Below are 18607 nucleotides of genomic sequence, written 5' to 3'. Positions count from 1 at the left end.
TCAACAACGGATCATCCAAATATAGTGTTATTTATTTTATATATATTTATATATTTCTGCTTTAAGAAGTCACATATCGAGTGTCCTATCTTACACTCTGCGCTTCTCTATGCGTATCTGATATAGCACTATGTATACGGAGCTTAAAAACTGACATATTTGAATCTGTATTTGTATTTGAATCTGTATTTGTATTTGAATCTGTATTTGAATCTGTATTTGTATTTGAATCTGTATTTGTATTTGAATCTGTATTTGAATCTGTATTTGTATTTGAATCTGTATTTGTATTTGAATCTGTATTTAAATCTGTATTTGTATTTAAATCTGTATTTGTATTTGAATCTGTATTTGTATTTGTATTTGAATCTGTATTTGTATTTGAATCTGTATTTGAATTTAGCATTTGAATCTGTATTTGAATTTAGTATTTGAATCTGTATTTGTATTTGAATCTGTATTTAAATCTGTATTTGTATTTGAATCTGTATTTGAATCTGTATTTGTATTTGAATCTGTATTTGTATTTGAATCTGTATTTGAATTTAGTATTTGAATCTGTATTTGAATCTGTATTTGAATCTGTATTTGTATTTGAATCTGTATTTGAATCTGTATTTGTATTTGAATCTGTATTTGTATTTGAATCTGTATTTAAATCTGTATTTGTATTTAAATCTGTATTTGTATTTGAATCTGTATTTGTATTTGTATTTGAATCTGTATTTGTATTTGAATCTGTATTTGAATTTAGCATTTGAATCTGTATTTGAATTTAGTATTTGAATCTGTATTTGTATTTGAATCTGTATTTAAATCTGTATTTGTATTTGAATCTGTATTTGAATCTGTATTTGTATTTGAATCTGTATTTGTATTTGAATCTGTATTTGAATTTAGTATTTGAATCTGTATTTGAATCTGTATTTGAATCTGTATTTGTATTTGAATCTGTATTTGAATTTAGTATTTGAATCTGTATTTGTATTTGAATCTGTATTTAAATCTGTATTTGTATTTGAATCTGTATTTGAATCTGTATTTGTATTTGAATCTGTATTTGTATTTGAATTTGAATCTGTATTTGTATTTGAATCTGTATTTGAATTTAGTATTTGAATCTGTATTTGTATTTGAATCTGTATTTGAATCTGTATTTGTATTTGAATCTGTATTTGAATTTAGTATTTGAATCTGTATTTGTATTTGAATCTGTATTTGAATCTGTATTTGTATTTGAATCTGTATTTGAATTTAGTATTTGAATCTGTATTTGTATTTGAATCTGTATTTGAATCTGTATTTGTATTTGAATCTGTATTTGAATTTAGTATTTGAATCTGTATTTGAATCTGTATTTGAATCTGTATTTGTATTTGAATCTGTATTTGAATTTAGTATTTGAATCTGTATTTGTATTTGAATCTGTATTTGAATCTGTATTTGTATTTGAATCTGTATTTGAATTTAGTATTTGAATCTGTATTTGTATTTGAATCTGTATTTGAATCTGTATTTGTATTTGAATCTGTATTTGAATTTAGTATTTGAATCTGTATTTGAATTTAGTATTTGAATCTGTATTTGAATCTGTATTTGAATTTAGTATTTGAATCTGTATTTGAATTTAGTATTTGAATCTGTATTTGAATCTGTATTTGAATTTAGTATTTGAATCTGTATGGCTGAATTAAATATACCCGACTTTTAAATAAACTCAAAATATTTATACTGGGAAATAATTAAATCTGAGTTTCAACAATTTTTGTATTTTAAAGCTTAATTTTTTTTTAAATAACAACTTTAAAACAAATTCAAATCTACATCCATCAGATAGATTTGAATTTATGTATTTGAACATTTATAGAACTAATTTTTGAAATGTATTTTTTTTTCAACACAAATTCAAAACTAAAATTCTAAAACTCAATTGTATAATCTGCGGAACATAAACATAAAGTTAAGTTAATTAAAAGTCCAAAAGTACATTTTATATGTACAAAATGCAGGTTCAAATCCTTATGTCAGCTTTTAGGCTCCTTTACATAAATCAAAGTGAATTAAATCAGATTTAAAAGATTAGATCTGTGTTGCATTAAGGCAAAAAAAAAAAAAATCAATTTTGAGTTACTTAAGTCTCATGATATGAATGGTACCAAATATACATACATGAGAGATTTTCTCTTAGTTTTTTTAGTAAAATAACATATAATACGATAAATTGAACTCAAAAAGTATTGAAGTAAATCATACAATATATATATATATATATATATATATAAGAAAATATAAATACTACATTTCAATTAAAAGCTATTTTTTATGTTCTTTTTAAGTGTGAGAGTCTAATAAAAGGTGTAAATGAGTTCTACGATTTAAATAGCTGCAAATATATTACACTGTTATTACATAATTAAATGGCGTAAATTAATAAACCACTTGTACTGCATAAAAAAGAGTAAAGATTATATATATATATATATATATATATATATATATATATATATATATATATATATCATATATGGTTATCTTGTCTTCTATTATTGCATAAATAAAATAATCATTATTATTTACTATAAAAAAAATGGTAAATTCATATAATAGTGGAGCTCAAGCAGACATGATCCTGTTTCAGAAATAACTTTAGAGAGCACGGTGTGTGTGTGTGTGTGAGTGTGTGTGTGTGTGTGTGAGCATTCCAGAGCATTCCTCAGCCCCTCCCCCAGCATAACTCCCTTAATGCTGGATTTTAGTGCAATTAAGAGAGAGAGAGAGAGAGAGAGAGAGAGAGAGAAAGAAAGAAAGAAAGAAAGAAAGAAAGAAAGAAAAAGAGAGAGAGCAACTGCCTAAAGATCTGAAAAGTAAAATAATGTATGCCTACAATGCAGTGGAAGACTATAATATTCGCCTTTTGGAATAAAATAAGTTGCATTTCATAAACGAAACCTCTTGCCAACTGTGAAGCATGGGGGTGGGTGTATCATGCTTTGGGTTTTGTTGCCGCCAGTGGCACAGGCCATATTACGCTGAATATTTTACGGGGAGGGATAAATGGATTCCACAGAATATCATCAGCAAAACTGTAAGCAAATGTCAAACCATTTGTTTGCAGGCTGATGCTGAAAACAGGATGTCTTCTACAACAGGATAATGATCCAGAACATTCTTCAGACTAAAGGTGCACAAACCAAAGCTTCTGGGATGCACATTTTCTTAAACCTAATTTACGAATCAAACATGGGTTCCTCTAAACAACTGTCTAAGGATTTGAAGACAAAAGTTATTGGTGCAACAAATACAGGGAAAGGACACCTTGCAAACTGTGAAGCATGGGGGTGGGTGTATCACTGTGGAATCATGGGTTGTGTTGCTGTTTTATTTATTATTTATAACACTACACAACTTTTTGAGTCATCAGTCATTGTGCTGTAATTGCGAGTCTTTGAGTTTTTAAGACTTTCACACTACAAGACTGATCAGCTTTTGAGTCAGTTGAGAAGAACGCAGTGAAACCCTCATAATAATTTCACCCCCTCATTAAATGATCTGATGTTAATTACAGTCCTTATTTTTATGACTTATGTTTTTTTTCTTCCAAACATAAATGTAGCTTATCCTTTGACAAGGATGGCTTTGACTGGAAATCAAAGACTCAGTGTTTATAAATGTGTATGTGTTGTGGTGTGTATATATACACTCGTCATTGTCCAAAAAGTGTTGCAACAGATTGTTGCACCCAGAGGGAATCAATGGGCAGGAATGAAACTTGGTGGGTATTTGTGCCAGACTGTGTTTTGTCTTGCCTGGGTCTTGGTGAAGACTTTTCTTTTCTAAAAGGAATACAGTCAACAGTCCAACTAGTGCTGGGCGATATGGGAAAAATCATATATCATGATATGGATTTTTTTTTTATATCACGATAACGATATATATATATCATAATATACCACATTTATATAAATAAATTAAAAATAAATGAATAAACATGAAAATGAGTGGAAATCAAACTGTAATTTCAGTTCGTTTTAGGTTTTTCTTATAGTTACTGTTTTTATTAGTTTTAGCTAAGGACAACCTTTACTTTCGTTTTTTGTTATTTCTTTAATTTTCGTTAACAATAACACTTGGTTACTTAGCTATATGGTGATTATCATACCGTAGCTTTATATTAAATAAAATTATTATAAAAAAAGATGTCTATTTCCTGGAGCCCGGGCAGAGAAATAAAAATCAGTATTTAAGTATCCTGCTATTTAAAAGAATGGAAAATTAATAACAATATAATAATAATAATAATATAGTTCTGCATACTAGAGTTTAGATTGTCTGCCTGAACGCGAGCCCAGACTGTCGGTTTCGGCTGGAGAAAATGGTCTGTGACGTGACGTAGGATTAAAATAGTTAGATACAGCTATTAAATGAATAAATCAACATTCATAGAAAAAACTTGTAAGACGTTCTGTATGTTAAATAACAAAGAAGGCAGCAACAAGCTAGAAGCTAATAAGCTAATAACAACATTTAATAAAAACAGAAAAATAGACATGAAATAGAAAAATAAGCAACTAAACTAAGCTCAAAATACTAAAAGAAATATAATCTAACGAATTCTAAAAGATCAAAACGAAGTAGTGAACACAATAGTGACAGCAGTAGCTTAAAGACTATAGAATATAAAGCTTTACCAGCGCTATGAGACGCAACACCTATAGAACGAAGGAGCAGCGGCGGCGTGACGGTTCCAGTGAAATAATTCAAATGTAAAAATACACAACAGAACGCTGTGTACCACATAAAATCAGCCCAAGATCCTCACCAAATCTAGAAAACCATGATAGAAACCCAACCCTAATGCCAATACAAGTCCAATATACTCGGCTCTGAAGGTGAAAGAGCTAGCGCTGCAACACCCTTAAAAACATAAGTTCAAAGAACATTTTTTTTTTAAAAGTACTCTGCAGAACCCTTTTCTTTCTTCGAGTTCAGCTAGTTCAACACACCCTCTTCACATGACGTCTTACTGTGGAACCTGCCGTACTGCTTCAGCACACACTGACCCCCTCTGACCGGATAGACCGACCACACACCCTACTGATAATCCTTTCACACATAGCACAAAAGAGCCCGCACTGGGTCAGGGCATCTTTAAAACGCAGGTCTTGTGGGCTTTTCCTGGTATGCAGTGGTCAGTACCTACCCAAAGCACTCCAAGGAAGGACAACCGGTGAACCGGCAACAGGGTCACGGGCAACCAAATCTCAATGATGTGAGTCAGACCGGTCAGAATGCCCACGATCATCCCTTGTGCACCATTAAAAGCGCCTACGGTGTGCACTTCAGGATCAGAACTGCACCAAGGAGCATTGGAAGAAGGTGGTCCAATGAGCTTTCTTTTTAAAATGATCTGTCTGTTGCTTTTGGTTTAAGGATACTTTAAGGAACACAATAAAGTGTTTGTGGTGTTTACTTGAGTGCTCTATGATTGGGAGATTGCTGGTTTGAATCCTGGTTATGCAGCTTGCAGTCAACTGCCAGAGCCCCTAGAGAGCACAATCGGCCTTGCTCTTTCTGGGTGGGTAGATGGCACTCTTTCCCCTCATCACTCCAAAGGGTGATGTCGATCAGCACAAGGCTGCATCTGTGAGCTGATGTATCAGAACCGAGCCGCTGCGCTTTCCTCCGGGCGTTAGCGCTGTGATGCTACTCGGAAATGCTACATCAGCAGCAGTTTAAAAAAAGAGGTGGTGGCTGACTTTGCATGGGTCGGAGGAGAGATGTACTAGTCCATACTTTTTTTGGACACTGTTTCTTGATCAGAACCTACCGCAAGTGCGTTTTTTGGCCCTTGGCCCCCTTCAGATTGTATTGTAAGTGGACCTCAGCCCACAACAAGGTAATACAAAAGGAATCCAGTATATGTAAAACCAATGCCAATCCACTGATTATTTCCAAATAACACTCTAGCTCTTAACCCTAGGTCTAAAAATAAAGCAGCCCTTTCAATATGTGCTTCTTATTGTTTTCAATTATGCAAACCGACCCCGCCAGTCAGCATTCCTTGATGTAATCTCAAAGCCCCACTTGGAATAGAACATATTACTGTATTTCATAAGATTTGCTCCTATTCATTCATTCTCTACATCTGCTTGTTAGCCTATGAAATAATATATATATATATATATTTTTTTTTTTTTTGGGGTTACATAACTCTGTTATCCGTTAGCGGGTTAGAGCAATCTCTCGCTAATCACACATTGGTCTTTTGCTGCCGGTTTGAAAGAAACGGGCCAATCTGGAGTGGACGTTTACAGCTGCAGCCCTGACCTTTGACCCTTGAAGGCAATCCGAGCCCCGGTCAGGAGGTGGCCTGCTGGGAGAGGGTGAAGCTAGCATGCTAGGACGTCTGGTGTAAAGAAAGATCACTATGGCTTAGAACAATTAGAATATTATTAATATAAGACCAATTGGTACTTTTGGCAGAGTGGGTAATCAGTGTGCCAAGTCCTGCTGGAAAATGAAATCCGCTTTTATCTCCATATGAAGTGCTGTAAGATTTTGTGGGGAAAACAGAACTGCACTGACTTTAGACTTGGTAATAAAACACAGTGGATCAACACCAGCAGATGTCAGACATGTCTCTCCAAACAAACCATCACTGATTGGTGGAAACTTCACACTAGACCTCGAGCAGTTTGGACTGTGTGTCTCTCCACTCTTCCTCCAGACTCTGCTCCCTTGATTTACTTTAAATAAAATGTAAAATGTACTGATGATCAGTGATGGTTTGTTTGGATAAAGAGACATGTCTGTCATCTGCTGCTGTTGATCCACTGTGTTTTATCATCAAGTCTAAAGTCAGTGCAGTTTTGTTTTCCCTGAAACGTTTTCCCTGGGAACTTTTACGGAGATGAGGATTTCATTTTCCAGCAGGATTTTGCACGCTGCCCACACTGCCTTAAATGTTCCAATTGGTAATATATAATATTCTGATTTTCTGAGACACTGATTTTAGGGTTTTCATTGGCTGTAAGCTTAATAATCATCAACAATAAAATAAATAAACGCTTAAAATAGATCACTCTGTGTGTAATATATCTATATAATATAGATAATATATGAGTATGTCTTTCTCTCTCGTATATACTGTTCTGATCTGCTGTTCTCCAGCACAAGGACAGTTGGAGCTTGTTTACGGGGAGTCTGTACGCTTTTCACTGCCGTCAAGGCCGCTTAAAGGAGTGTGTAGACAACTGTGAAGGACAAAACACGTCTGCGCACACACACACACACACACACACACCTCACACACAAACGCAAACACACACCCACATTGTCTGCTGGCGTAGACAGCAGCTTTCAGTGGCCTATCGGATGCTCCACTCCACAGCCAGTTTTGCTCCTACAATCCGGTGTAACATAAACAGCGTCCAGGTGACTGTTCCTCCTACAGCCGTCCTCAAACCCTAAATGAGCTAAAAAAAAAAATAGGTGGTTCAGGGGAGGAAAACAAACAAAAGTAATTGCATAACCTTTATTTTAGACTTATGAATGATTTCTGACGAACCACTCATTGAAACGAGGGCAGAAAAAAAAGAAAAACTACCAAAAATACTGTATACACATTTTTCCGGTAGGTTTTCTTTAAATTTGCCTCTTTTTTGGGTCTAAACCTATTTTGTTATGCGTTTCAACACTTATTTTTAACATTTTTCTGGTAGGTTTTCATTAAATTTGCCTCTTTTTTGGCCCTAAATCTATTTTGTTATGCTTTTCAACACTTATTTTTTTTTTTTTTACATTTTTCCGGTAGGTTTTCATTAAAATCTCCTCTTTTTTTGGCCTAAACCTATTTTATTGTGCTTTTCAACACTTTTTTTAAACATTTTTCTGGAAGATTTTCATTAAATTTGCCTCTTTTTTAACCTAAAAGTATTTTGTTATGCTTTTTTTTCAACACTTAATACATTTACCTCAGCAGTGCTACTCTAATCATGACTTTACTTCAGCGGTGCTGTTCCTTCATTCATTCATTCAATATTTTTTTGTGAGTAGAGTGTGAAAATGTAAAAACTTTTTTTTTTCCCCGGCAGTTTCTTGGCTCTCTCCTAGCTCTCTCCCTCACTCCCTGCCGGGGTGTATAGCACTGTGTATAGCAGCGCTTTGATACACAACATCACTGGGAGCTCATGAAGGAGAGTGGTTTTGCCATTTTTGCCCACATATTTTTGGTTTTAGTTCCTGAAACTAATTTATGATGCTTTCCAGGCTTAAATGAGTTAAATGAAAGTCTAATTTCACTGTCTATTCTAGGTTGGAAACCCAAAAACAGGTTAAAATATCGAATCTACTAATGTAAAATTGACTAATCTGGATGTTTTTTCCACCTTCGCATCTAAGTAGATAGAGCTAACCAAGATTAGCTCTTCAGGAGATGGACTGAACACTGGTTTGAGGTATGTAGAGACCCTAGAACTGGATTGTGAAGCTGTAGAGTGATGGAGATTGACTCCAATAGCTTAGAAATGCTTTCTTGATCTTATTAGTCTTGAATTTATCATGTTTTCGACCATGTTTCGACATTTTCACCCCAAACCAAAGGTCTAGCTGTGTTTCTGAAAGGTCCAGGCTCCACACTCCAACGTCATCTCTATATTATAAGGACAGAGGACAAGGTGGAGATCTTACATTTTTAATGGCAGCCAGTTATGGACCTGTGTGACCCAGTTAAGAAGCCACCATGTCTCCGGTGTACTGGTTCTTCACTCTAGGAAGCATGTTTGCACTCCAAGCTAGCGGGGCTACATCACTAATGCAGTCAGGCTCTCTGGAGGAAACTGAAGGCCAAAGCTGCAGACATGAAAGGCACATCTGCACTTGTGGAGAGAAGATAAACAGGCTGTTAGCTTGTAGCTTTAGTTGTACTGTTTCCTCAGGGATTCTGAAAAGGAAAAGTTGCTTGATGATTGTTTGAAAGGTTTTAAAGTGCCTGTGGCGGGCTAGTTTTGAATTGCTTGCTAATGTACTGTAAAATGTAATTGAAATAATGGATGGATGGATGAATCCATGGATGGATGAAGTAATATAATCACTATTCTCAAGCAGTCATTTCTAAGATGCAACACCACTTAGCGTCTATAAACACACACCCTTAAATGCTAAGGACTCAATTGAGCCATTAAAGCACTGTGGAAGTCTTCTACTCAAGACATTAAGAACATGTTTCTTAGCAAAGTATAAATTTTTGGGATTAGGACCAATTACAGTAAGCAGAAAGTCTGAAAACTAAACCAATTACAGTCAATAGAAGGTCTCAGATCACAAAAGATTGGAATTGGACGATTGGAAATCAAGAGAATGTGCCGGGGCACTGTGTACAGGAGAGTGGTTTTGCCATTTTTGCCATCATATATTTTTGGTTGCCAAATACTCTCTACTTTCCTAAACAATGTATGATGCATTCCAGGCTTAAATGAGTTAAATGAAAGTTGAATTGTATCATCTAATTTAGGTTGGAAACCCAAAAACACTTAAAATATTGAATCTACTAATGTAAAACTGAACTTAAAGAGGTGGTTCAGAGGAGGAAAACAAACAAAAGTATTTGCATAACTTCAAATTAATAATTTCAGACTTATTAATGATTTCTGACTAACCACTCACAGGGGAGGAAGTGTGCGGAAAGAAAAAAAAAAAGTACCCTATGAGAGAATGTCTCAAAACAATCAAGACAATTGCAGGGTCTACCATTAAAACCTACTGTTAATAAAGCCCATCCATGACTCAACAAAAGTTCCTTAAACCCATCAAATCTGCCAAAAAATTGGTGTTTGTGTTTCTGACCACATTCTCCACAGTTAAGTGCATCAGCATGCAGAATTTGACCTTTCTGTGAGCTTCTGATGCTGATTAAATCATGGAAGAGGCCTTTCTTGTTGGATGCGCTGTTTTTTTTCTTCCATGCCTGTTTGGCCATTCACACCTTTTTTGTGTTACTGAATCCAATAAAAATGAGCAAAGAACAGCAAAATCATGGCCCAAATCATGTCCTCTTGTTCTTCCTCGGGTATCGGTTGTAACACACACACACACACATACACATACACACACACAAACAAAAAAACACAAACACACACTCACACTGCAGAGATGACACAGCATTTTCGTGGCCCCACCCTACCCATCTGCAGCAAAAAAAAAAAGAAAAAAAGACAGCAGCTACTGCACTACTAGGTACTGTACTACAACACTGAACATCAAACACACATGAAAGAAGCCGAATCTGTGCTACACACACACACACACACACACACTTAAACACACACACACACAAGCATACACACACCCAAGCACACACTCACCGGTCAGCCTGTGGTGGTCCAGGGTGTGCTTGTTGAGGATGCTCATGGCTCTGCAGGTGGAGTGTGTGATGTGCTGAGTGACGGCATGCTGCAGCAGCAGCCAGCGCATACGCCGGGACATCCCGCCCTGCGTGGAACTCTCCCTCGCCCCGGTTCTAGATAACGTTCTAGCGATCTTCTACCTTCTGTTCTGCTTTTTTGTTTGTTTTTTGTTTTGTCTGGTTCCTTTCTCTATGGTTCCTCCTGTCTTGGGTGTGTTTCTCCTTCGGACTGCAGCAGCAGAGCATCAGGGAGTTACCACTGCAGCACTGCAGCCTCTCTCTCTGTGTGTGTGTGAGAGAGAGTGTGTGAGAGTGTGTGTGTGTGCGAGAGTGTGTGAGCACTCAGGCCTAAGTGCCTCTGCAAAGTGAATACTTGAGAAAGCCATTTTACTGGTACTAATGCTCTCACGCTCTCACGCTCTGCGTTTGGTTCAGTTGAGTTTAGATGGCTTTATTGGCTCCATTGTGCTTAGATACTCTGGTCAAGCATAACATTATGACCACCTTCTTGCTTCTACACCCATTATTCATTTTCTTTTTAGTTCCATTGATCAAATAGTACACTTTGTAGTTCTAAAATTACAGCCTGTAGTCTGTACAGTCTTCTGTATTGGATTTTTTTTCTGTTTATGTTATACATATATATGTTATCTGCAGGAGAGACCACTATATACTAGAGTAGCTCTCATTTGATTGGTGGGTTATTCTGATTCTCAGCTCTGAGTATCAGTGGCATGGTGGAGGCCCAATCCCATTTCACCCCTTGACCCTACCACTTACCCCTACCCCTTCTTTTTTGAGTGTACTCCTTCCCTTTGGACAACCCTTCAAGCGCTCAATACGTCATTGGGAGCACTAACATTCAGTAACCTAGCTGCTAAATTAGCTTTGATTAGCTTTTATTTTTGTTTATTTTTCATTTCCACCTTAAAAGCTGCAGCCCCTGCCGTCTATTGCACTATTTAAGGTGGAACGGGACAGTTAGCTAGCTCGCTAGCTAGCCTCTGAGACAAACTGCTAGCAATCTTCCTTATGTTTGTTCTGAAGAACTTCTAAACTAAACTAAACTAAACTTTTAACAAGGAAAATACTTAATTACATTTTTTTTTTTTTTTTTTGATTACGGGTTTTTCATCAGTGATTCTCATACAGAAGCTCTTAATCTGTTGCTGCACAGTTGCTACACCATGCATAAGGCATGTTTGCGATGCTCATTGTTATCTTACAGCCCGCCAACAGCCTATTTTCAAACCTTAAGCCTGCGTCGATTAAATAGCAACGGTTCATGTGAATATATCTACACCCCACAGTGCACAAATCCAACTTTTACATCAACCATAAACAGAAACCAAACTAAAATAACATTGCTGTCCTCGTAGCTGACCTTAATACGCATCTTCACAGCATGTATGAGCAGATCAGCTTTCTCTGCCGAGAAGCGCAGAAACACTGCGCCGTTAAGATACCAATCCGCCAAAGTCATAGCACATCTGGCTCTTAAAGGGAATGCGAGGCAAGTGACACATTTATCAGTTTATGTCACATTATGCAATGACTGATTGATTGAATAAGCACATGCCTTTCGTGCTTTTTGAGTCGCGAAAGATGTACTTTTCCAGGCGTTACGACAGCAAAGACACACTGACACGCTCTAAATCAAGATGCATGGTGCACGGTTGACAGCTTGCCTAGAGATTGCCTAGAGATAGGGCTGTTTGTGTCGATCATGGTTTAGTCATTCATCAGAGGTTATAGGACACGATGGATGGATGGATGGATGGATGGATGGATGGATGGATGGATGGATGGATGCATGGATGGATGGATGGATGGATAGGATGGGATGGGATGGATTGGATGGATGGATGGATTGGGATGGGATGGATGGGTGGATGGATGGATTTATTTTTAACAGATTATTTTCATTGTTTTTTTTTACAAGTAACAAACATTTTATAGGACACACACACACTCCAGTAGCTGTACCAGGCAGCGAAAGAAAGGATTTAAAGTTATGTAATGACGGATGTGCAAACAGTAGATTTGGCTGTTGGACAATAGTGGAAAAACACACTCACACACTCACACACACACACACACACACACACACACACACACACACACACACACACACACACACACACACACACACACAAACACACACACACAAAAACACTCCGTCTTTGGCAAAGAAGTCCATTCCAGCAAGTCCAATAATAACTATTTCTCTAAGCTGATTTCTGCCAAGCCTGTGAATGATCGCAGTGTAATTACAAAGTAATTAGCAGCCCAAAGCTAAAAACACCCATTACACAACACACACCCTCCCGCTCCACCACAGCCTGATCTCAGGTCAGGCCTTCCGGCATCCTGGTTAAAGTCTGTGTATTGTTAATGTTATATTCAATAAAAGTGTAAATAAATTCCAACAAATAAACAATAATACGGAATTGTGCTCTCAAATATTTATATTCAAGTTTTTATAATCAAGAGTTGCATAACGCTGCACTTTCTGACCCTTCTACTGGATCTGAAGTCATCCTTCATATTCAGAATATTAATTTATTACTAGCCATTTCTATGGTATCTTTTGTGGTTGCTGTGGTGTTGCTGCATAAGCAGCTGACATGGTTTCCTAGGTGACAGCTATGGAATTACTAGACAGTTGCTAGATGTTTGCTGAGGTTATAAAGTTATATCTCCTAATTGGTTGCTATGGTGTTTATATGTGTTTGTAGATTGAAGCTATTGTTCTACTTGCTCTAATAATTCAGGTGGTCGCTATGGTGTCATCTGGTTTTAGGGTACTGGTACTGGTGCGATGCAGACATGGTTTCCTAGGTGACAGCCGTGACATTGCAAGACAGTTGCTAGGTGCTTACTGAGGTATTGCTAGGTGGTTGTAATAAAGTTGTATCTCCTAATTCGTTGCTATGGTATCTTAGATGGTTGCTATGGTGTTTATATAGGTTTGAAGGCTGAAGATATTGTTCTACTAGATGTAATAACTCCCAGTTGGCTTCTGTGGTATCTTAGATGATTGGTATGGTGTTAATACGTGTTGGTAGACTAAAGCTAATGTTCCACTTGCTCTAACAGTTCAGGTGGTTGCTATGGTGTCATCTGGTTTTAGGGTACTGTGACGCTGACATGGTTTCCTAGGCGACAGCCGTGGGATTGATAGACAGTTGCTAGATGCTTACTGAGGTGTTGCTAGGTGGTTGTAATAAATGCTTATATCCCAGTTGGCTGCTGTGGTATCTTAGATGATTGCTATGGTGATAATATGTGTTTGTAGATTGAAGCTATTGTTCTACTTGCTGTAATAATTCAGGTGGTTGCTATGGTGTCATCTGGCTTTAGGGTACTGTGACACTGACTTGGTTCCCTAGGTGACAGCCATGGCATTACTAGACAGTTGCTAGGTGCTTACTGAGGTGTTGCTAGGTGGTTGTAATAAAGTTGTATCTCCTAATTCGTTGCTATGGTATCTTAGATGATTGCTATGTGTTAATAAAGGTTTGAAGGCTAAATATATTGTTCTACTAGATGTAATAACTCAGGTGGTTGCTATGGTGTCATCTGGTTTTAGGGTACTGGTACTGGTGTGATGCTGACATGGTTTCCTAGGTGATTTCCTAGATGAATGTTATGGTGTTAAAACGTGTTGGTAGACTCAAGCTAATGTTCCACTTGCTCTAACAATTCAGGTGGTTGCTATGGTGTCATCTGGTTTTAGGGTACTGTCATTGCTAGACAGTTGCTAGGTGCTTATTGTGGTGTTGCTAGGTGGTTGTAATAAACGATTATATCCCAGTTGGCTGCTGTGGCATCTGTGGTAAAACGTGTTTTTAGACTGAAGCCTTTATTCTACTAGATTATAGTAATGATTCAGGTGGTTGCTATGGTGTCATCTGGGTTTAGAGTACTGTGATATGGCTGCTAGGCAGTGGTTGTGGTATCAGTATAGTTTAAGGAAACGGGTTGCCTTAAAATGTAAAGGTATTCATACCGTACCCAGGCTTACAGTGCAAGTGGTTGCTGTGGTACCACATGTGAATGGTTAGGTGTACAGTGCAATGCTATGTAAAAAACACGTGGAAAGTTCAAATATCTCTCTTTCCTTTTCTCTCTCTCTCTCTCTCTCACACACACACACTGTTTCACAAGTGTTCTAAAGAGTGGAAGAAGAGATAAGGGTGCTGAGAAAGTGTGTGTGTGTGTAAGAGAGTGTGTGTTGTAGCGTAGCACGACTGCATCGTCAAGCAGCGTAAACTCTGGATTAGTGCTGGAACATTCCCAGAGACGCATCACTGAACCATGCAATCAGGGCTAATTAGCCAGCTCTCTCACACACACACACACACACTCACACACACACCATGCAATCAGAGTAATTGGGCAGCTAAAGGACTCGCTACAATAGAAGCTTAGCGCAGTCTGTGAGATAGACTACACACACACACACACACACACACACTCTCTCTAATTGATGTTTGGGTCTCAAATTTAAGTTACGGGTTAAGTCACTTACCCCACTCTTCACCTCGCAGTGGCCCCCAGAACCACACACACACACACACACACACACACACATACATGCACACACTAGCAGACGGAGGGAAAATACCCTACATATCATTCCGGGGAATTTGACTTCTAGGAAATTCCTGTCTGTGTGCAAATGGACACACACACACACACACAGCTTGTCTAACTCCTGGAGCAGTATTAGCATTACCTGCTAACCGTGCTAAGCGCTAACTATTTTGCCATTCAGAAGCGAGTATTATCTGCCTTTAGCCTGCTGCTAACCTTAGCTAGCACTGCTGGAGCAGCATTAGCATTATCTGCTAACCGCACTAAGCGCTAGCTCTTTCGCCATTCAGAGGTTAGTATCTCCTATTGTAGTCGGTATGTGCACAGTGTTAAAACAAGCTACGTGGGGCGAACCGCTAGCTAATATCACCCTGCTGGCTTACCGGAAGGTTATCTGAGGGCTGCTCAGTGTAGCACTGTCGGATGGCAGTTACATCCTGCTAGCAATAGTGGTTAGCCACTAATGCTAATGCTAATGCTTATGCTGCTGCACCCAGCCTTAGAGGAAATCTGGAAATCTAAGCTTACTGTAAATAAACAGAAGTGCTTTACACACCCATGACTTAGAAGGGAAACATGGCGACATCCTTGTTCCTTACTAGTGTCACATGATGCGCCTTATAATCTGGTGCAACTTATAATGCGAAAAATGCCAAAATCAGTAATGCTGAACTTTGTTGCTGATTGCAATCAGATCCTCACAACAATACTCCACCAAGGAGATGGAGAAGATCTGTTGGGTCGAGTGTGTCGTGTTTATTTCCTTTGAGATGGCAATAAATCTTCCTGAACACACACACACACACACACACACACACACACACACTTTCCATACAATCAGCAGGAGAATGGAATGTTCTAGTGTGATGAATGAACCAGAGCTTCAGAAACAGTGTGTGTGGGCATGTGTGTGAATAACGCACTGTGTGTGTGTGTGTGTTATAACTCACTGAACGTTCTTCTGAGGGCATGAACTGGAATAAACAGATAACCTTTTAAGCTTGTTGAATAATATTATTAAGAGATTACGATGTTAATGATCACTGCACACGTGTGTGTGTGTGTGTGTGTGTGTGTGTGTGTGTTCTTACAAATACTTCACATGCTGTTCCTCTTGACCTGGAGGAAACATTTTGACATTTTCAGAGGATTCCTGATGTTGTTTTGTGTGTGTTTTTTTTTTTTTTTGATTAAGCTACAAGGCCTGTATTTTATATCTAATTAAAACTATTAAATTACAGTATAAATAAAGAATTTATTCAAGGACATATGACTATCTTAAATGTAAAACCCACAATGCTTACTTATCTGCACACTGGGTGTGTCCCTCAGTTTCTGACGCTCACTGTCAGTGTGTAGTCATTCCCCTAAAGCAACCTTAGGTAAACTTCTAGATCATGTATATTCTGATTAATAACGTGTTTCATTTATATGTCTGTGAATATTTCAAACATATATTTCTGTTAATTGAAACCAAAAACCTGACCATAAATTTAACTTGTAAGATTCGTATAGTAACTTAATATTTAACTTTTAATTAACTCAAATTTTCAGCATTTCAGCATTACTTCAAATTCTTAAGTTAACTGCTTTTTATGTCAATTATTTAAGTAAATTCAATTTATCCACACACCATTAGCTCTGATTATTCTTTTTGACCAGAAAATTGTTTTTGTTTGGATAGTTTGTCAATAACTGCAAAATCAGGGGTTAAAATCAGCTAAAATCTGTAAAAATCTGCATATCTGAGTAGTCATTCCCCCCAGGCTACCCCAGTTAAACTCATCTTCAGCTCTGGAAAAAATTAAGAGATCACTTCAGTTTCTGAATCAGTTTCTCTGATTTTGCTATTTATAGGTTTATGTTTGAGTAAAATGAACATTGTTGTTTTATTCTATAAACTACAGACAACATTTCTCCCAAATTCCAAATAAAAATAATGTCATTTAGAGCATTTATTTGCAGAAAATGATAAATGGCTGAAATAACTAAAAAAGATGCAGAGCTTTCAGACCTCAAATAATGCAAAGAAAACAACAAGTTCATATTCATAAAGTTTTAAGAGTTCAGAAATCAATATTTGGTGGAATAACCCTGTTTTTTTAAGGCAATCATGTTCTCCTCCACCAGTCTTACACACTGCTTTTGGATAACTTTATGCTGCTTTACTCCTGGTGCAAAAATTCAAGCAGTTCAGTTTGGTGATTTGATGGCTTGTGATCATCCATCTTCCTCTTGATTATATTCCAGAGGTTTTCAATTTGGTAAAATCAAAGAAACTCATCATTTTTAAGTGCTCTCTTGTGCTATACTGTTCATTTCACATCATTATAAAAAAAAAGAAAAACTTTCTATGAGTATTTCCAATCTATATTTTACTTTTTTGACCATATTATCGATTCTCTGTAGAATTATTGTGCAAAGGAATTGATACAACAAACATCTATTAAATTATCTTACATTGTATCCACACAACAATTGTTCTGATTATTCTTCTGAGGCAAAAAGGCAAAATCAGGGGTTAAAATCAGGCTAAAACAGAGAGAACTTTAAGACTGCTTCCCAAACCCTCCTCAAGATCAGGTGCCCATGACCAAAATGCTACCTCACGGTGTGTTTACCCAATACCCAACCCTCACACAAACACACTGACCGGATCAGTGCGGATAAAAAAAGCAGCTTTACAGAAAGAGGCTCTATAAAAAGACGAGGTGGAGCGTGACGCTGGGTGAAGGAAGTGCCCAGGATGGTCCTGTTAGTTGTCCTTCGCCCTGTCCACCCCCGGCACAGTACACACACACACACAGTACACACACACACACACACACACACAACCACACATGCCCCTGAGGGTGGAAAACAGGCGATAAAGCCGAGTACTGTGTGTTCAGGAAATGGAAAAGGGGGAAAGTGTGTCAGTGTGGAGGGGATGGAGGGGATGGGTGGGAGTGTGTAGGGGCACGTTCGGAGTGATGCAGGAGCCAGGAATGCAGTCTGAGGTACTGTACTGACTCTGTTTCTCTGTGTGTGTGTGTGTGTGTGTGTGTGTGTGTGTGTGTTTAGGCCAAAAACATGGCCTCGGGCAAGTGTAAAAGTGCACTTGGCACTGGAAAAGTAGCGAAAAGTGATATAAGAGTGTGGAATAGGAATTCTGTACATCCAAATCAACTGAACCAGAGACTGTAAAAAAAAGATGGACGCCGTGTCTCCGTTCTCATTCATTCAATGAAAATGAAGCCAAAATCTTCCTCCATGTTGGCGATCCTGAAACCCGAGTCTGTAGAGCGCAGTAGAGACCAGAGGAGAGAGAAAGACTGTGGAAAGACCGCCTACTCATTTGAATAACCCCGCCCCTGAGGGCTGCCTCGAGGTCACAGGCTGCAGAGCGGGGCGGAGTTGAGCTGACGGTCTGTTATTGGTCCCACCCATAACCAGCCCTTTTACAATAACCACACCTTTCTTGAATAGAGCTGAATAACGTTTTAAAAAATGAATTCTGTGTGGATATAAAAATGTAACAATATAAGCAGAGGTTACACTAGCTGCTGCATTTAAATAATGGAGGTAGAATTACAGTATATTGGAAAAAAATGTGATTGAAAGTTG

The 18607-nt window shown here is 37.6% G+C and overlaps 1 protein-coding gene across 2 annotated transcripts in view; it reads right to left on the bottom strand.

The window, feature by feature from the left end:
• The window catches only part of dlc1 (DLC1 Rho GTPase activating protein), a 134084-nt gene that overhangs the window by 66516 nt on the left and 48961 nt on the right, over nucleotides 1-18607 (bottom strand). Inside the window, exon 1 of one of the 2 annotated variants that reach the window (XM_049472220.1) lies at nucleotides 10362-10641. The exons of the other annotated variant lie outside the window; for it this stretch is intronic. Within the exon in view, the coding sequence (XP_049328177.1) occupies nucleotides 10362-10482 (121 nt within the window). The 5' untranslated portion in view covers nucleotides 10483-10641. Of the gene's footprint in view, nucleotides 1-10361; nucleotides 10642-18607 lie in introns of those variants that run through there. 2 annotated transcript variants of the gene reach the window in all.

This window comes from Astyanax mexicanus, chromosome 25 (assembly GCF_023375975.1).
Source record: "Astyanax mexicanus isolate ESR-SI-001 chromosome 25, AstMex3_surface, whole genome shotgun sequence".
Taxonomy (NCBI): domain Eukaryota; kingdom Metazoa; phylum Chordata; class Actinopteri; order Characiformes; family Acestrorhamphidae; genus Astyanax; species Astyanax mexicanus.
This window is presented reverse-complemented; position numbering and strand designations above follow the sequence as displayed.